The 20,068-nt window shown below is 33.2% G+C and overlaps 3 protein-coding genes across 3 annotated transcripts; 2 read left to right on the top strand and 1 right to left on the bottom strand.

Annotated features, from left to right (window-relative positions):
* Nucleotides 1-6,358: 6,358 nt before the first annotated feature.
* On the bottom strand, nucleotides 6,359-8,634 carry LOC124419914. Its single transcript, XM_046950948.1, has 2 exons — nucleotides 8,567-8,634; nucleotides 6,359-7,589 (listed from the first exon to the last, which is right to left on the bottom strand). The coding sequence occupies exons 1-2, from the start codon at nucleotides 8,632-8,634 to the stop codon at nucleotides 6,359-6,361; spliced, it is 1,299 nt and encodes a 432-aa protein (XP_046806904.1).
* Nucleotides 8,635-12,920: 4,286 nt separating this feature from the next.
* On the top strand, nucleotides 12,921-15,565 carry LOC124419898. The gene is made up of 2 exons (XM_046950888.1): nucleotides 12,921-13,880; nucleotides 15,554-15,565. Exons 1-2 carry the CDS (start codon nucleotides 12,921-12,923, stop codon nucleotides 15,563-15,565), a joined length of 972 nt encoding a protein of 323 aa, XP_046806844.1.
* A 456-nt stretch (nucleotides 15,566-16,021) lies between these two features.
* On the top strand, nucleotides 16,022-16,771 carry LOC124419891. The gene has a single exon (XM_046950867.1). The coding sequence runs from the start codon at nucleotides 16,022-16,024 to the stop codon at nucleotides 16,769-16,771; it is 750 nt and encodes a 249-aa protein (XP_046806823.1).
* Nucleotides 16,772-20,068: the final 3,297 nt, after the last annotated feature.

Below are 20,068 nucleotides of genomic sequence, written 5' to 3'. Positions count from 1 at the left end.
AGCCCCTCCCCCTTGATTTAAAACAGGGAGTGGAGGCAAATTCGCATTTCTGTCCTCCTCCCGACAGTTTCCCTAAGGCCCTCCCACGCAAACATTTTTTGGGGTGGCCAGGAGACAAAATCCTCTGAGCGGTGAGGTATACCGCAACATGGGTATCTAAAAAATATAATTTTTTGTTAAAAGAATCTGTATTTAAACTTTCCAAGATATATTATCCTATCGCTAATTTAATTTATTGGAACTCAAGTCCATTTTTATAATACAAGGGTAAAAAATTTTCGGGGAAATTTACATATCAGCTGTTATACATTTTAAGTTCTCAATAAATTGTGGAAGTGTGCAACTCCAAAGCATGCCTCGAAGAAACGCCATTCTGTATAGTGGAATTATTCTTTTTATAACCAATGGCCTCTAGGCTGAATGTCACCATATTATTATGGTCTAACTCAAAAATATTGATATCTGTTTAAATGTTATCTAATATGGTCAAAATAAACCCAAAATTTAGGACATACAGTGTTGTTGTAATAGGCAATATAATCGTGAATGTTATGAGTAGTAAAAACTGAAATCCACTGTATGGGATGACGTTTCGTTAAGGCATTTAAAATATATTAGTGCTAATATCTACAATAATATATACTAGCCAACTTTGTCGGAAAATATCAATCATAGTGGTACGAAAAGGGACTTAAGATCCAGATAATTCAATTAGAAACAACTATGAAATACAGGAAAAAGTCAAATACTTTTGTGAAGTAATTTTATGGACTTTTTTTAAAAAAAAATTAAATTTATTTAAATAAATGTAATTCATCCACATTTTAAGGAGTGTTATATTAAACCTTAGAACTCTCTAGACAATATATCAAATTTAATTATTAATTTTACACACTATAAATATTATTAAACTATTTATTTTAAAAGAACACCTAAATTCGAATACTAATGCGAGACACTGTACAAGAAATCGTAAGTTTTCCCCTTCTTATTAAACATAGATCCTAGCAACATTTCGAACAAACAAAGATGGCACTTAGTAATAAATGATATATCAAACAGGATTGCCCTCAACGACAAAGAGTAAATACGAAACCAAATGGGCAGCCATTAACCCAGAAAATATGATTTGTATTTGACCAGTTTCATATTTTTTCATTTTTTATAAAACACAAGCATTTCTAATACATTTTCATGTAATTTTCTCGAAAACTATGCAAGATTATTCCATATTTTACAAATTAAAATCTTATGTTAATAGAATTCATTTAGAGGAAAATTTTTTTTGATGGGTTTATAATTGGACATAGCTCCCATACAAAGTCCCCTCCCGAAAATCACTTAAACGCGCTTAACTCATTACTAAATTAAGACATGGATATAAAATTTGGTATAAGTATTGCATACAAATATTACAGTGGAAGGTTTTTCCGATCGGCCCATAATTGGTCATAGCTCCCAAACAAAGTCCCCTCCTGAAAATCACTTAAACGCGCATAACTCATTACTAAATTAAGATATCGATATAAAATTTGGTATAAGTATTGCTCTTATGCATGTAAATATTACAGTGAAAGCTTTTTTTGGTCCATAATTGGCAATAGCTCCCATACAAAGTCCCTTCCCGAAAATCCCTTAAACGCGTATAACTCATTATTAAAGTAAGATATCCGTATATGGTACAAGTATTGCTTTTATATACAGAAATATTACCATCAAATTTTTTTTAGATCAGTCCATAATTGGTCATAGCTCCCATACGAGGTCCCCTCCCGAAAATCACTTTAACGAGCGTAACTCATTATTAAATTAAGATATCCATATAAAATTTGGCACAATTATTGCTCATATACAGAGAAATGTTTTCCTATCGGTCCATAATTGATCATGACTCCCATACAAGGTCCCTTTTGGAAAAACACTTAAACACTCTTTACGAAATAGTGATACCCATAAAATATTTGGCATAAATACTATTTATACCCTACACCACTATAGTGGGGAGGATATTATACGTTTGTGCTGATGTTTTTAACACACAAAAATATTGGCGTTATACCCACCTTAAAGTATAACGATCGATTCAGAATAATTTTTTGAGTCGATTAAGACATGTCTGTCCCTCCGTCTGGCTTGCACGTAAATCTTGTGTGCAAAGTACAGGCCGCAATTTTAAATATAATTTGATGAAATTTGAACCATGCACGTTTTTTGGCACAGGGAAGAAGGCTGTGCTTTTTTTATTAATAAATTGCTTAAATACTTTGGAATTAAGGTGAAATTCAACATAAAAGTTTCTTTATGAAAAGTACAAAATTTAAAAATATATTAATGGCCGGTCGTGCCCGACTATACTTTCCCTCCCGAAAATCAGAAGAAACGCACATAACTCATAAACAAATATTGATATATATATACATTTGGCAAAAATATTGCTCTTATATACTTAAATTCACTTTAAATTGCGATCGGATTGGTCACAGCTCTGATACTAGGTCCAGAAAATCACTTATATTCACAATATTTATTACCAAATAATTATATAGATACAGAATTTTGAAGTTTTGTCTTTATATACATAATTGGACATAGCTCCCATACATAGTCCTTTTACGAAAATTTCTTAAAAGCACATTACCAAATAAAGCTATTGATACAAAATTTGGCACAAATTTTAGTTTGTATACAAAAATTCTATTTTAAGATTTTTTCACGATTGGGTGCGGTCGGTCCCATACAAGGTTCCCTTGAGAAAATCACTTTAACACACATTACTTGTTACTAAATTACGATACAAATTTGACTGAAATATATATTTTATGTACGGAAATTTAGCTTAAAGAATATTTTACGATTGATCGGCATACATGCAAATTACTAAATATCGCTAAACGCTATAAAAATATAAAGAAAAAGGCGTTTGTAATGTTCAATAAATCTTGGAATTGTAATAGTTTTAAATCTTAGGATTTTTCTATATAAGACACGAGAAAACTCATTTCTACAAATACTTGATAAATTAGAAATGTATTAATATAAAAGTAGCTGGTGGAGGGTATTTAAGATTCGGTCCAGCCGAATATAGCACTCTAACCTGTTTTTTTTACAGGTTTTCGTAATTTCAACATATAGGTATCCATCAGTGCATAGTTACCTGTGGTGTAAAAATATTTGGTAATTTTTATCCAAAGAAACTGATATAAAATACATGTCAACTTACATAAAAGTTATTTTACACTGTAGATATCTATTTGTTAAAAATACGAACAATAATCGTTATTAATTAATAAGAATATACAATTTTTTGTAACTACTTCAGGTTAGAGGCACAACAATTTAGGACTCTAGCTGTTAATTATACCCTACACCACTATAGTGGGGAGGGTATTATACGTTTGTGCTGATGTTTGTAACATATCGGTAAATTTGGGAAAAAGGATTTATTTTTAAATAACAGTTAATTTTGTTGAGTTTCATTGCGATACAAATGGTTACAAGTCAATTTCAGACGTTTAAGACATTTTTTGAAGGGGGTTTGTATGGGGGCTAGGGTGAAATAAGGGCCGATCCTTACGAAAATCTGCAGTGTCATTTATACTTGTATAAAACTTATTTGTGTCAATTTTTAGAGAGATAAGTAATAGAATATTTGACGTAATTATGGCATAAAATAATTCAAATCGGGAGGTACGGTTGTATGGGGGTTAGGTGAAATAATGGACCGATTTCAACCATTTTCAATAGGCTTCGTCCTTGTGCCAAAAAACATGCTTGGTCTAAATTTCATCAAATTATCTTTAAAATTGCGGCCTGTACCTTGCGCACAAGGTTTACATAGACAGCCAGCCGGACAGACGGACGGACGGACGGAGTCTTAATCGACTCAAAAAATTATTCTGAATCGATCTGTATACTTTAGGGTATTGGACCAATATTTTTGTATGTTACAAACATCAGCACACTATAGTGGTGTAGGGTATAAAAACACACTAAATAGTCGATGCGAAATAATTTTAAAAATGACAATTATTTTCTATATAGTATAACAGTTTTTTCTAAAATTACCCAAGCCTTACAAAGGGCAAGGGTGAAAAAAAAATAATATTTTTTACAAAAAGTTTAAGGGTTTGCAGTTCAATTCAAAAATTTTTTGTTATAATTGTTTAAAATTCATTTCAAAATTCATTTTTTATAAATTACTAAAATGGCTAAACATGTCGGGCCCATTGAAGGACCTTGGTTTTCAATCCAACGTAAGAAGCGCTAGCTTGTGAATTGGCCGCTTAATGACTCCGTTCCTCGTCCTCACTTCCGCTACTCGGACCTTGCCGTCTTGGCCTGGAATAACGGCTATTATTCGGCCCGTCAGCCACTGCATTGGCGGAAGATTGTCGTCGTGTACGACGACGATTTTGTCGACGGCGACGTCGGGCATTTCCTCGTACCATCGCGTCCTCTGTTGAAGGCCCAGGACGTAATCTCTCACCCAGGATCGCCAAAACGTCTGCTTGAGTGCGGAAATTCGCTGCCATCTCTTCAAGTACGACAGCTTGGCCGACTCATCTGTTGGCAATCCTCTGGGCAGCGCTCGAAGACTCTCTCCGACCAATAGATGAGCTGGTGTCAGGGCCTCTCCGTCGTTGGGATCGCTGCTGACGGGGCATATTGGTCGCGAGTTGAGGATTGCCTTTACCTCTGCTAACAGCGTTGTTAGCTTTTCCGCTGTCAAGAGCGCGCTGCCAACGGTTTTCACCATCAGGTTCTTGGCTGACTTGACCGCTGCTTCCCACAACCCGCCGAAGTGAGGAGCCCTGGGAGGTATAAAGATAAACTCCATCCCTCTGTTGGCGGCGAACAAATATGCCTGCTTCAAGATTTCCCCTCTGGCCTCACGCAGCTCTCGGCTGGCCCCGACGAAGTTCGTTGTCGCTGTAGATTCTCGTCGGCATTCCCCTCCTGGCGATGAACCTTTTGAGACACAAAATAAAGGAATCGGAAGATAAATCACTAACAAGTTCTAAGTGTACTGCCTTTGAAGTGAAACATACAAATACAGCTATATACTTTTTACGGGTGGACGGCCACGAATTTTTAAAGTTACATTCATTGGTCCGCAAAAATCTACGCCACATATCTTAAATGGTCGCAAAGCTCTCACCCTATCAGCAGGCAAATTTCCCATTATTTGGTTCAGTAGCTTTGGTTAATACATAAAGCAATGTATATATTTGTGAACAATTCGACTGCATTCTTCTTTGGCATTAATTAGCCAGACTTTGTCTCGAAGAAGAGCTACTAACGCTTTAGCTCCTGCATGGCAGTTTTCGAAGTGCAAATGACGTAAGTAAATAGTCATAAAGTGACATTTTTTAGGCATCAATAAGGGAAATTTCGCATCGTACGAGATTGCTGCATTTAGCAATCGCTCGCCTACCCTGATTAGTGAAAATGTTCGATTGTGACCATTAAATTCGTGAATAAATGGATTTAGCTTTTGCAAATTCGATTGCAAGACTTGTGAATTCTGAAGTTTTTTAATTTCTTTACGGTTGAGATATCTAATTCTTTTTTATGACAGCGCTGGATGAAACGTAATACATACGAAAACACTCGAATCAACTTAAGGTAGGATGAATGTTTATTAATCAGCTCTATTATCGAATTGGAATCTTTGACAGCAAAAAATACATTGGTTTTTCTTTTCTCTAATGATATTTGTTGATCGTTCAACGTAAAATGTTGATTTTCTGGCCATTTCTTCAACACTATTTGATAAAATGTTGCTAGGGTTGATGGATGAGTTTTAATCCAATGTAGAGTTATTTCAGAATCAGTCCAGAACGTAACGCTTTCAATGTTACACCTTAGCCAATAATTTCGCTAATAAATGTGCTGCACAAAGCTCATGTCGAGGTAGCGACTTAGTTTTAAAAGGAGCGACTTTAGATTTTGCTGTTAGCAAACGACAAGTGATTTGATTAGCTAATCTACATCGAACATTGATGCAACATCCATATGTTCTCATTGAGGCATCAGCGAAACCATGAATTTCGGTAGTAAAATTCGAACTTGTTAATACATGGCAGGGAACTTCGATATTATCAATTTTTGACAAATTTGTTTTAAAAATTTCCCAGGATGTGTGAAGATTCATCGGAATCGATTCATCCCAGTCCAATTTCTGTAGCCAAAGTTCCTGCAGTAGGACCTTGGCTTTAACAATCAAACCAAACAATGTGGCCGAAACAGATAAAATATTTCGTTTCATAGCCTTAAGCGAGTGAAACGAATCATCTAATTGATATTTAAATATATCGCTCTTCGGAAGCCAATATGTGCCCAGTGTTTTTGTAAAAGATTATATTTCTTGTATATTCTTTTGAATCATACTGGAATTAGGATTGGTTTCATAATTAGAAACCCATTTAGTCCGATTTAACCCAACTGATTGCAATATTTCAGTGACTTGATTTCGTATTACCTCAAGTTCTTCAATTGAATCTGCTCCAGTTAGCAAATCATCGACGTAAAAATCTCTACGGACAACTTTAGATCCAATTGGCAACTTGGTGCCATAAGTAACTGCATTCAGTTTGTAAATTTCAAGGCTATCTATCTCACTTTCACGCCAAAGTATTAATTGGAATTTTCTGTCTCGAAATTTCGTCGATATGCTCTGTGGACGCAATACACACTGATGTGGTATAAAATAATGTGGGGAATTTGGTATTTTATTGCCTGTAATAGACATGTGTCCCAGCTCAATGTACTCTTTCATAAAATTATTGTACATCTCTTTCGTTTTCAAATCTTTTGATAAGCGACGTTCCATTGAAAGAAAACGAATTCTGGCTATGTCAAAAGAACAACCCAATTTACTCGGATCGTCTTTGAAAGGGAGCGATACTTCAAATCTGCCAGATGGCAATTGTCTAATTGATTCAACAAATTTCTCTTCACATTGTTGGTGTTCTAAAGTTAGAGCTTTTGTGTCTCTGGGAATTTCTTCCAATTCGCAAAATCTCTGAACAATTTTGTTGGTCGAAGTCTTACAATTTTTGTATTTACCAGACACAACCCAACCGAGAACAGATGGGATGTCGGGACTTCGTCTTATTTGACCAACGCATAACAGTTCAAAGAAAATCTCAGCGGCTATCAACATATCAATTTTCTGCGGTTTGAAAAAGTATGGATCAGCAAGCTCAATATTATTAAGAATATTCCAACCAGTGATAGAAATTACCGTATCTGGCTGATAACCGGAAATCGATCGAAGAACCCAAAAGTCGGAAGAAAATTTGTGGGAATTCACTCGAGATTTCACAGTAGCTTGAATATTGAATTTGGCTGCAGAATTAGTTTTCCCTATGCCTACAAGACTGAAATTATTTTCTTCTTTTTCTAATTGCAATCGTTGCGACAATTCTTCAGATACAAAATTAATTTGTGATCCAGAGTCCAATAATGCCCTAGCAAATACATATTGCCCAGATCTATCTTTTATTTTAACCAAAGCCGTAGCCAAGATAACATTATCTTTATTAGAGGCTGAAATATTGAAAGATGCACTCAAAGGTTCGTCTGGACTTGAAGTTGTCAGATTTACAGTTTGCGTGTTAGTAGTATTATATTGATGCAAAAGTGTATTATGAGAACGATGCAAACTCTACATTTTGTGGCAGTACATTTTGTTACTGTATGGTCTTTTCTCAAACAACCTATAAAGGCCGCTACATTTTTTATGAAATCAAATCTTGAGCAACAGGAATGGCAGAAAAGGACGGACAGTTAGAAACATAATGTTCCGCTGATCTGCAAAAAATGCATTTAATATTGTCCTGTTGAGCTTTGACTTGGCACGAAAATGATTTTTCTTTTCTACCCGTATTGTTGTCATTCTTCTTTTGACTAATTTTATTAATTTTAGGTCGCGAACAAGAAGCTTCTTCAGCTGATATGTATGTGTATATCTCTTGTTCAGGGCCTCTTCGCAATCACTCCACATTGGCAACATATCATAATTAAGTTGCTCTTTCCATTTAGAGCGAGTGACTGGATCGACTTTTGTTATAACCATATGAATAATCATAGCGTTTGCGATAGCTTTGTCATCACCAATTGATAACAGTGAATCATATAGTGCCGAAACTGTGTCAATCATGCTCCTCAAAGCTGAAGACGAAGGTTTCGTTATTTCGGGCAAGTGAAACAATTGTCTAATATTGTCGAAAAATATAAGACAAGGATTATCATAAACCCGTTTCAAACTTGCTTAAGCTTTGGAATAGTTCTGTTCAGTAATTTGATAAGCCTAAGTACCTAGAGCTTCATCAGAGAGACATGAAATCAAATGATTGAACTTTTCGATTTCACTAAGCGACATCAACTAAACTCTCAAACAAACTAATGAATTTTTGTACTCTGAGTACTTGCCTCTAAATTTTTGTAATTTCATTTTAATAAGACTGCTGTGGTGTGTTGGATAACCAATAGTAGTATCATGCTGCCTTGTCTTCGACTCGGTGTCAAATATCCAAGAAGTAGACATTTAGTAGACACACACGAGTCTTCAACAGCAGATCTTTCATCGCTCTCAGGATCTAAAATATCGATTTCTGACTTATAAGTCATTGCCTGTTCAATATATGAATTTAATATATCGAGTCGACATTTCAAGTGGATTAAAATAAATCGTTTTTTCCTTTATAGAATGCCAAACGCGAAAAATATTATTCAAAACAGAATTCTTCTTTTGATTTGATGCGTGCATTTTGTATTATTTTAATTTAAATTTATTCGCAAATTAGTTTTACAAATAGATGTATGGAAGGATCTCAACAAAATATAATTGTCTATTTGATAAAGCAAATTAACAATTTTCGAGATCTAAAAGCGATAAAATGACTTGCTGTTATTATCAAAATAATTTGTTATAATTTCAGAAATTTTATATTGATTTAAAAAAAAACTATGGAAGGATCTCAAGAAATTTTACTGTGTGTTTGATTATTAAAATTGACAATTTTCAAGATCTAAAACGATTAAACGACTTCCGATTATAATCCAAATTATTTACTATAATTTCAGATTTATAGATTTTTAAAAAAATACTTTTCTGCACGTTATAATTTTCGTTAGAATTCAAATAAGTATTAAACTTTTGATTATAATAATCGTTTGCTAGCTTAAATGTTCAAACAAATTCAATTTGCAAACACAAGCAACAGAATTCGTTCAATATTATCAAGAATTCTACAAATTAAAAACTCACAACGACCTCTAAATCGATTTGTTCTCAATTTTAAATTATTTTTTACTAAAACAATTTCTCAATCTTATCCTTACTTAATTAAACCAATTTGTGCTCAATCCTCAAGCTTTTTATAAATAATTATAAGTATTATAATTAAAAATGATAAATATATTTATCTATTTATACATTATTTAATTTTTATATACTTTTTTCACTTTATTCAGTTTACATAAAAATGTTCGCTGGGTTGACGTTTGTTTTTTCTTATGTTGCCTTCTCTACTTTTTACATGCGTTGATCTACGTCACAAACATGTGTAACAGTGGAGCCAAGTCTCAATATTACAACAGCTGTGTAAAAGTAATGCCAAATATGATCAATCACAATAGTTGTAATTAGTAGGTACAAAAAAGGAACAACTCTGTTTATACAAACGAATGTCAATACAAACAACACAATAATAAATTAAAGTGAAAGTAAAAGAAAAGTCGGAAAATGGTAAGTATTAGTTACTAATTAAATATTATTTTCCAGGAAAATAAAACAAATTAAAGCGAAGAGAGCAGAGTAAAAAAAATTGGAAAAAAAACAATGACTAAGAGAACCGATCGAGATCAACGAATTTATTGCAATTTTAATTAGTGAAATTATGTTCAATATTTTTGACAATAAATGTGTGAAATGTGGATGCTCCTTTGATGATTAAGGGGATGAAACACAAACTTTATTGTTTTTATATTAAATGTTTTATTTATTAACCGAGCGTTTTACTAACGACGGCGGTTTTCTGAACGTTTGCTTAATTGTTTTAGCACTTAAAACACAAACACTTTGTTCTTATAATGTTTTCTTTTTAACCGAAATGTCTGGTTGCGAAAAAAATACAATTTTAGTATTCGAATTTTTAAATGTTTTTCTTTATTAAAAATCAGTCCCTGCTCGGGCGCCAAAATGTTTAGCAAGAGTTTTTGCTAAATTAAATAGACCGATGTTTTAAAAAACACTAAATAGCCGATGCGGAAAAAATATAAAATTGGAGTTCACTATTTGGTGTTTAAAAAACAAGTGTTTTATTAATTTTAAAAATGGCAATTATTTTCTATATAGAACAACAGTTTTTTCTAAAATTATCCAAGCCTTACAAAGGGCAAGGGTGTAAAAAACTACTATTTTTTACAAAAAGTTTAAGGGTTTGCAGTTCAATTCAAAAATTTTTTTATAATTTTTTTAAATTCATTTCAAAATTAATTTTTTATAAATTATTAAAATGGCCAAACAATCTTCTAAATGTTCACATGTATGTCAAAATTATTTATGTAAAATTTGAATATTCTGCTCTAATAGTTTCTTAGATATACGAATCTTTCTAATAAATTCATGTGGAGTCTTCAAATTTCCCAGATTAAAGTCCGCCCTTTTTCCTCCATAATGTTCAAAATAATATTAAAGTAATTTGTGCAAAATTCGAAGAATCTATTGGAAGTCCGCCCGTTGTACTTTAAATGTTCAGATGAATTTCAAAGTTCTTCAAGTAAAATTTAAAGATTCTAGCTCTAATAGTTTCTCAGATATACGAATTGTTTGCCTCCGACAAAGGACTCTAACTGTTATGTTATATCTCAAATATACGAATTTTATATTTTCCTCGCCCACTTGAAAATTCAAAATAAAAAGTAGCCTATTCCAGACATACAGAAATACGCTGTGAAAATTTCAAGAAAATCGGTTCAGCCGTCTAGTAGTTTATAACGTGCAAACATACAAACAAACACATATTCATTCAAGTTAACAACCTTCTGGCCCCCAACAGGTTAAACATATTGCAACACGCGCATGACACAAATGCGATTCAGCATTTATTGTTAGATGCAACCGGATACCACCAATTATGCGCGTGTGGATAATTTAGTGTGTAAGCATATTTTAATTAATTATTAGTAAGCATATTTTAGCCTAAAATTAAGTTTATATTAATTGTTATTCAAATTATCAGTGCAGTTCAATTCTAGGACGCGAACGGAATAAAGATTGCTTAATGAAATTATAAATCGGTGTTTAATTTAATTAACAAAAGGTGAGTTGGGTCCCATGGGTGACCCAACCCTTATTTTTTATTAACAACCAAATGGTTGATTTAACTGGCGCCCGAGCAGGGACATCCTTAAAAAATAAAGGATCGCCCTTAAAAATTGGTTTGGCTCGCGAAGATAGTGTTTTATTTTAAAAATATTAAAAAAAGGAAAAGAAGTGTGATTGAAGTGTAAATTGAATAAATATGAAAATAAGTAAATGAAACTGTGCAAAGTGTCCTCGAAATTCCTTGATCTCCCACTATTAACAGGTATGTAAGGTGTAAAAGTGAAAAAGTGCAATAACAATATAAAAAGTGACCAATATGGGCTCTTAAGTAGCCCAGCGTGCTGCGATCCTGAAATCAGTCCCTCCAGTGCGTAAAAAATTTTTTTTATGTCACAAAATAAATAATAATAGAGTCCTCTGGAAAAATGTGCAACTTTCCTTCGAAACACCCTTTCCTTAATTGTGAAGATTGCAGAGGGCTGAAGAGTGCTCCGAAAACATCCTTGCAAGTTGCAGTTAACTTAAGAACCTGCACTACTGAGTGGGGTTGGAGCTAACTCTTTTCGCCTAGTAATAGGGTAAAGGTTGGGAAGATTCACAGGGTGAGATTCACCGTGCCTTAGTACGGCAGTATATGTTGAAAAAAGGATAACGCGATACTCCATCCACGGCTATAATTAAATAAAATAAATCATAATAAAATAAAGATTAAGCACTCGAAAAAACAAAAAAATTATAATAATAAGAAATTCCTTAAAAGGAAAAAAATAATTGAGTTGCAATAAAATAAATATAAAAAAATAAAAAAGCAAAAGATTAAAAATGAAAAATGTAAAGCCATAAGTTAAGAAATTTAAACAAAAGAAATAAAAAAAATTTATAAAAAATATGAAGCTTAAATTGAATTAATATATTAAAAATAAAATTTCGTAGAATATTATAAAAGCAAAATGAGAATTAAAAATTGAATGTGAATAAAATTAAATCTTTAAATTACTGGGAAAGGAATTAAGAGGTTAAACAAAAAAATTGCTAAGGATTGAAAATCCTTTTAAAAAAAAAAATAATAAAATCCAAACCGCGAGCCAAACCATAAAAAGAAAAAAATTAAATATACTTAAAAAATAATAAGATAATTGTTCGTTTCGTTCTAGAAAAAATAAAAGAGAAAATCACATGTACGCCAACACTTTATAGTACGTAAAAATAATAAAATTATCGAATAATAATCCTAGAATTGAATCCAGATTTAAGGGTAAGTGCTTGGATTTAAGATACTTTATATATTTTTGAATATCCCTGTTGTTGCTTGTTTTGTGCCTATTTTTTGCTTATTTGTAATCACCTTGTGCTTGTTTGTTGTGTTGAATTAAAAATGGAAGACTTACAGAAAAAAGTATTGGAAATGACTGGGGCTCTGAATGCTACTCTTGCCCAGGTAAAGGTTCTGGAAGCTAGGTTAGAAATATTGAAAGTCCTTCTGGTCTTTCTCCAATAGAGACTGTAATCGAATCGCCCCGTTCTCCTCGAACTGAAACGGAGCTGAAGGAAATTAGTCAGCTTCCACTGGGATGAATCGATTCCGATGAATCTTCACACATCCTGGGAAAATTTTAAAACAAATTTGTCAAAAATTGATAATATTGAAGTTCCCCGCCATGTATTAACAAGTTCGCATTCTACTAGCGAAATTCATGGTTTCGCTGATGCCTCAATGAGAGCATATGGATGTTGCATCTATGTTCGAAGTAGAGTGGCTAATCAAATCACTTGTCGTTTGCTAACAGCAAAATCTAAAGTCGCTCCTTTGAAAACTAAGTCGCTACCTCGACTTGAGCTTTGTGCAGCACATTTATTAGCGAAATTATGGGCTAAGGTGAGAACTCTATTATCGTGTAACATTAAAAGCGTTACGTTCTGGACTGATTCTGAAATAACTCTACATTGGATTAAAACTCATCCATCAACCCTAGCAACATTTGTATCAAATCGTGTTGCAGACATTCAGGAATTGTCAGACCAAATTGTTTGGCGACATGTTCCTTCACGGGACAATCCGGCTGATATTGTATCTAGAGGTTGCAATGTCGATGATCTCAATGACTCAATTTGGTTCAAGGGCCCGGAATTCTTGCTTAGTGAAAGTAATGAATGGCCAGAAAATCAACATTTTACGTTGAACGATCAACAAATGTCATTAGAGAAAAGAAAAACCAATGTATTTTTTGCTGTCAAAGATTCCAATTCGATAATAGAGCTGATTAATAAACATTCATCCTACCTTAAGTTGATTCGAGTGTTTTCGTATGTATTACGTTTCATCCAGCGCTGTCGTAAAAAAGAATTGGATATCTCAACCGTAACCCCAACAGCAAATGAGATGAATTGGTCATTCCTTAAAATAGTGGAAATCATACAGAACGATGATTATTCGCAAGAAATTAAAAAACTTCAGAATTCACAAGTCTTGCAATCAAATTTGCAAAAGCTGAATCCATTTATTCACGAATTTAATGATCACAATCGAACATTTTCACTAATCAGGGTAGGCGGGCGATTGCTAAATGCAGCAATCTCGTACGATGCGAAATTTCCCTTATTGATGCCTAAAAAATGTCACTTCATGACTATTTACTTACGTCATTTGCACTTCGAAAACTGCCATGCAGGAGCTAAAGCGTTAGTAGCTCTTCTTCGAGACAAAGTCTGGCTAATTAATGCCAAAGAAGAATGCAGTCGAATTGTTCGCAAATGTATTCATTGCTTTATGTATAAACCAAAGCTAATGAACCAAATAATGGGAAATTTGCCTGCTGATAGGGTGAGAGCTTTGCGACCATTTAAGATATGTGGCGTAGATTTTTGCGGACCAATGAAAGTAACTTTAAAAATTCGTGGCCATCCACCCGTAAAAATGTATATAGCTGTATTTGTATGTTTCACTTCAAAGGCTGTACACTTAGAACTTGTTAGTGATTTATCTTCCGATTCCTTTATTTTGTGTCTCAAAAGGTTCATAGCCAGGAGAGGAATGCCGACGAGAATACACAGCGACAACGCAACGAACTTCGTCGGGGTCAGCCGAGAGCTGCGAGAGGCCAGAGGAGAAATCTTCAAGCAGGCAGAATTGTTCGCCGCCAACAGAGGGATGGAGTTCATCTTTATACCTCCCAGGGCTCCTCACTTCGGCGGGTTGTGGGAAGCAGCGGTCAAGTCAGCCAAGAACTTGATGGTGAAAGCCGTTGGCAACGCGCTCTTGACAGCGGAAGAGCTAACAACGCTGTTAGCAGAAGTAGAGGCAATCCTCAACTCGCGACCAATATGCCCCGTCAGCAGCGATCCCAACGACGGAGAGGCACTGACACAAGCTCATCCCCTTTTCATCCCCTTAATCATCAAAGGAGCATCCAAATGCACTGTAATTGCTGCTTGTGCCAAAAAGAAAAGGGAAGTTCGAACCAACAACAAAACCAGGTATTCAAGAATAAATAATTTTGTGTGAGACTCGTGTTTAGAACGAAGTATAGTAAATACTTTTTTATGTTAATATAAAAAAAATTCACGTTCCGCAAGTTTATTCCACACAACGATTATTTTTTCTTACCAATTTATCTTATTATTCGCCCTGAAAAGTGAAACATTAAATACAAACAAATTATACATTTTCACACATTTATTGTCAAAAATATTGCACATATTTTTACTAATTAAAATTACAATAAATTCGTTGATCTCGATCGGTTCTCTTAGTCACTGTTTTTCTCTTAATTTGTACTCTGCTCTCTTCGCTTTAATTTGTTTTATTTTCCTGGAAAATAAAATTTAATATTAATTAGTAACTAATACTTACCATTTTCCTTCTTTTCTTTTACTTTCACTTTAATTTATTATTGTGTTGTTTGTTTGTATTGACATTCGTTTGTTTTTTGTACCTACTAATTACAACTATTGTGATTGATCATATTTGGCATTACTTTTACACAGCTGTTGTAATATTGAGACTTGGCTCCACTGTTACACATGTTTGTGACGTAGATCAACACATGTAAAAAATAGAGAAGGCAACATAAGAAAAAATAAACGTCAACCCAGCGAACATTTTTATGTAAACTGAATAAAGTGAAAAAAGTATATGAAAATTAAATAATATATAAATAGATAAATATATTTATCGTTTTTAATTATAAATTTCTAATACTTATAATTATTTATAAAAAGCTTGAGGATTAAGCACAAATTGGTTTAATTAAGTAAAGATAAGATTGAGAAATTGTTTTAGTAAAAAATAATTTACAATTGAGAACAAATCGATTTAGAGGCCGTTGTGAGTTTTTAATTTGTAGAATTCTTGATAATATTGAACGAATTCTGTTGCTTGTGTTTGCAAATTGAATTTGTTTGAACATTTAAGCTAGCAAACGATTATTATAATTAAAAGTTTAATACTTATTTGAATTCTAACGAAAATTATAACGTGCAGAAAAGTATTTTTTTGTAAAATCAATATAAAATTTCTGAAATTTTAACAAATTATTTCGATAATAACTGGAAGTCGTTTAATCGCTTTTAGATCTCGAAAATTGTTAATTTGCTTCATCAAATAGACAATTATATTTTCTTGAGATCCTTCCATACATCTATTTGTAAAACTAATTTGCGAATAAAGTTAAATTTAAATAATACAAAATGCACGCATCAAAGAAAACTGGTAAAAGCAAACTGGAAATTCTAAATCAACAGAAGAATACAGTTTTGAATAATATTAATCGCGTTCGGCGATCTATAAAGGAAAAAACGATTTCTTTTAATCCACTTGAATTGGAATGTCGACTCGATATATTAAATTCATATATTGAACAGACAATGACTTATCAGTCAGAAATCGACATTTTAGATCCTGAGAACGATGAAAGATCTGCTGTTGAAGACTTGTGTGTGTCTACTAAATGTCTACTTCTTGGATATTTGACACCGAGTCGAAGTCAAAGCAGCCATGATACTACTATTGGTTATCCAACCCACCACAGCAGTCTTCCTAAAATGAAATTACCAAAATTTAGCGGCAAGTACTCAGAGTACAAAAATTTCATTAGTTTGTTTGAGAGTTTAGTTGATCATGACATGTCGCTTACTGAAATCGAAAAGTTCAATCATTTCATTTCATGTCTCTCTGATGAAGCTGTAGGTACTGTGAAGGCTTATCAAATTACTGAACAGAACTATTCCAAAGCTTTAGCAAGTTTGAAACGGGTTTATGATATTCCTTGCCTTATATTTTTCGACAATATTAGACAATTGTTTCACTTGCCCGAAATAACGAAACCTTCGTCTTCAGCTTTGAGGAGCATGATTGACACAGTTTCGGCAGTATATGATCCACTGTTATCAATTGGTGATGACAAAGCTATCGCAAACGCTATAATCATATGGTTATGACAAAAGTCGATCCAGTCACTCGCTCTAAATGGGAAGAGCAACTTAATTATGATATGTTGCCAATGTGGAGTGATTGCGAAGAGGCCCTGAATAAGAGATATACACATATATCAGCTGAAGAAGCTTCGTGTTCGCGACCTAAAACTAATAAAATTAGTCAAAAGAAGAATGACAACAATACGGGTAGAAAAGGAAAATCATTTTCGTGCCAAGTCAAAGCACAGCAGGACAATATTAAATGCATTTTTTGCAGATCAGCGGAACATTATGTTTCTAACTGTCCGTCCTTTTCCGCCATTCCTGTTGCTCAAAGATTTGATTTCATAAAAAATGTACCGGCCTGTAAAAGTTGTTTGAGAAAAGGCTATACAGTCACAAAATGTACTGCCACAAAATGTAGAGTTTGCAATCGTTCTCATCATACACTTTTGCATCAATATAATACTACTAACACGCAAACTGTAAATGCGACAACTTCAAGTCCAGACGAGCCTTTGAGTGCATCTGTCAATATTTCAGCCTCTAATAAAGATAATGTTATCTTGGCTACGGCTTTGGTTAAAATAAAAGATAGATCTGGGCAATATGTATTTGCTGGGGCATTATTGGACTCTGGATCACAAATTAATTTTGTATCTGAAGAATTGTCGCAACGATTGCAATTAGAAAAAGAAGAAAATAATCTCAGTTTGTAGGCATAGGGAAAACTAATTCTGCAGCCAAATTCAAGATTCAAGCTACTGTGAAATCTCGAGTGAATTCCCACGAATTTTCTTCCGACTTTTGGGTTCTTCGATCGATTTCCGGTTATCAGCTAGATACGGTAATTTCTACCACTGGTTGGAATATTCCTAATAATATTGAACTTGCTGATCCATACTTTTTCAAACCGCAGAAAATTGATATGTTGATCGGCGCTGAGATTTTCTTTGAACTGTTATGCGTTGGTCAAATAAGACGAAGTCCCGACATCCCAACTGTTCAGAAAACACTTCTCGGTTGGGTTGTGTCTGGTAAATACAAAAATTTTAAGACTTCCACCAACAAATCGTGTCACATAAGTACATGGGGTAATGATGAAAATGATTTGTCTCTTGATAAAATTGTTCAGAGATTTTGGGAATTGGAAGAAATTCCCAGAGACACAAAAGTTCTAACTTTAGAACACCAAATATGTGAAGAGATATTTGTTGAATCAATTAGACAATTGCCGTCTGGCAGATTTGAAGTGTCGCATAGCCAGAAGACATAGCCAGAAGACGTTTTCTTTCACTGGAACGTCGCTTATCAAAAGATTTGAAAACGAAAGAGATGTACAATAATTTTATGATAGAGTACATTGAGTTGGGACACATGTCTATTACAGACAATAAAGTACCAAATTTCCCACATTATTTTATACCACATCAGTGTGTATTGCGTCCACAGAGCATATCGACGAAACTTCGAGTCGTTTTCGATGCTTCGTGTAGAACTACAACACAACTCTCTCTTAACGATCTATTAATGATTGGACCAACAGTTCAAGAGGAGTTGTATTCTACACTGATTCGGTTTCGTCTACATAAATATGCCCTCACAGCTGACATTGAAAAAATGTACCGCCAAGTTTTAATTGATGAGCTAGACAGAAAATTCCAATTAATACTTTGGCGTGAAAGTGAGACAGATAGCCTTGAAATTTACAAACTGAATACAGTTACTTATGGCACGTCATCGGCTCAATTTTTGGCAATACGTTGCTTAATGTATTTAAGCGATCAATTCCGAACCAAGTTGCCAATTGGATCTAAAGTTGTCCGTAGAGATTTTTACGTCGATGATTTGCTAACTGGAGCAGATTCAATTGAAGAACTTGAGGTAATACGAAATCAAGTCACTGAAATATTGCAATCAGCCGGGTTTAATCTGACTAAATGGGATTCCAGTATGGTTCAAAAGAATATACAAGAAATAGAATCTTTTACAAAAGCATTGGGCACATATTGGCTTCCGAAGAGCGATATATTTAAATATCAATTAGATGATTCGTTTCCTTAATGAAATTATAAATCGGTGTTTAATTTAATTAACAAAAGGTGAGTTGGGTCCCATGGGTGACCCAACCCTTATTTTTTATTAACAACCAAATGGTTGATTTAACTTTCATAATAACCAAAAAAAATATTTATTTAGTTACTAAATTTAAAATTTTTCTTAAAGATTTATTATAATATCTCTTGATGACAATAAATTTCATTTAAATTCTAAAATAATTAATGATCTATTCATTTCTTATACTTGTTAAATTTAATATATACTTCTAATCTTAAAAAATAATTCATATTGTTATGCCTTGGGATATACAATATTTTTTGTTTAACCCTCTAGTATAAATAAAAAACCCACTTAAAGATTTTGAAAATTCTAACCACAATAGTTTTCCAGATTAATAATATGTTACATATAAGTGATGCCAATTAAATTATTGCTAGTTCGCCAATATATCTATGAAAAATTGGAATTATCTAACAGTTTTAAGGATATACGAAATTTTGTATTTAATTCAAATATTTGGTGCCAAGTCCCCTATTGAAAGTCCGCTCGTTATTTTCAAAATTTTCGCATGAATGTCAAAGATATTCATTTAAAATTTGAAGACTCTAGCTTTAGTAGTTTCTTAGATATACGATTTTTTCCATTTAATTCATGTGAGGGCTTCAAGCTCCCCAGATGAAAGCCTGTCATTTTTCCTCCAAAATGTATATTGAAGTAATTTATGCAAAATTTGATGAATCTAGTTCTATATTTTCCTAGACAAACAATATTTTGTATTTTATTCATATGGGAGAAATCAAGTCCTTATTAAAAGTTTGCTTGTTATACTCTAACGCCCTTATTCACAAACAAATTTTTTTATTTATAAAAGGTGAATAAAAACAATTTTCTGTACAAAATCTAATTTATAAACCATTTATAAAACAAAAATATTGTTTTTGAATAAGGGGGTAAATGTTCAGATGAATGTCAAAATTCTTCAAGTAAAATTTTAGGTTTTTAGCTCTAATAGATTCTCAGACATACGAATTTTTCTATTTTATTTATATAGGGGCTCCAAGCCCTCATGTATATTCCCCAATTTGTTACCCAAAAGGTTTACATGGATGTTAATGTTATTAAACGAATTTTTGTATTTAATTTATATGAGAGGTACCACGCCCCCACATTTTATCCTAAATAATTATATTGATACTAAAGTGGCCCGACAAAATTTGAGGACTCTAACTGTTATATTATCTCAAGATAAACGAATTTTTG

This window comes from Lucilia cuprina, chromosome X (genome assembly GCF_022045245.1).
Source record: "Lucilia cuprina isolate Lc7/37 chromosome X, ASM2204524v1, whole genome shotgun sequence".
In the NCBI taxonomy this organism is placed as follows: Eukaryota; Metazoa; Arthropoda; class Insecta; order Diptera; family Calliphoridae; genus Lucilia; species Lucilia cuprina.
The sequence above is the reverse complement of the archived record's forward strand: the minus strand, read 5'-3'. Positions and strand labels throughout refer to the sequence as shown.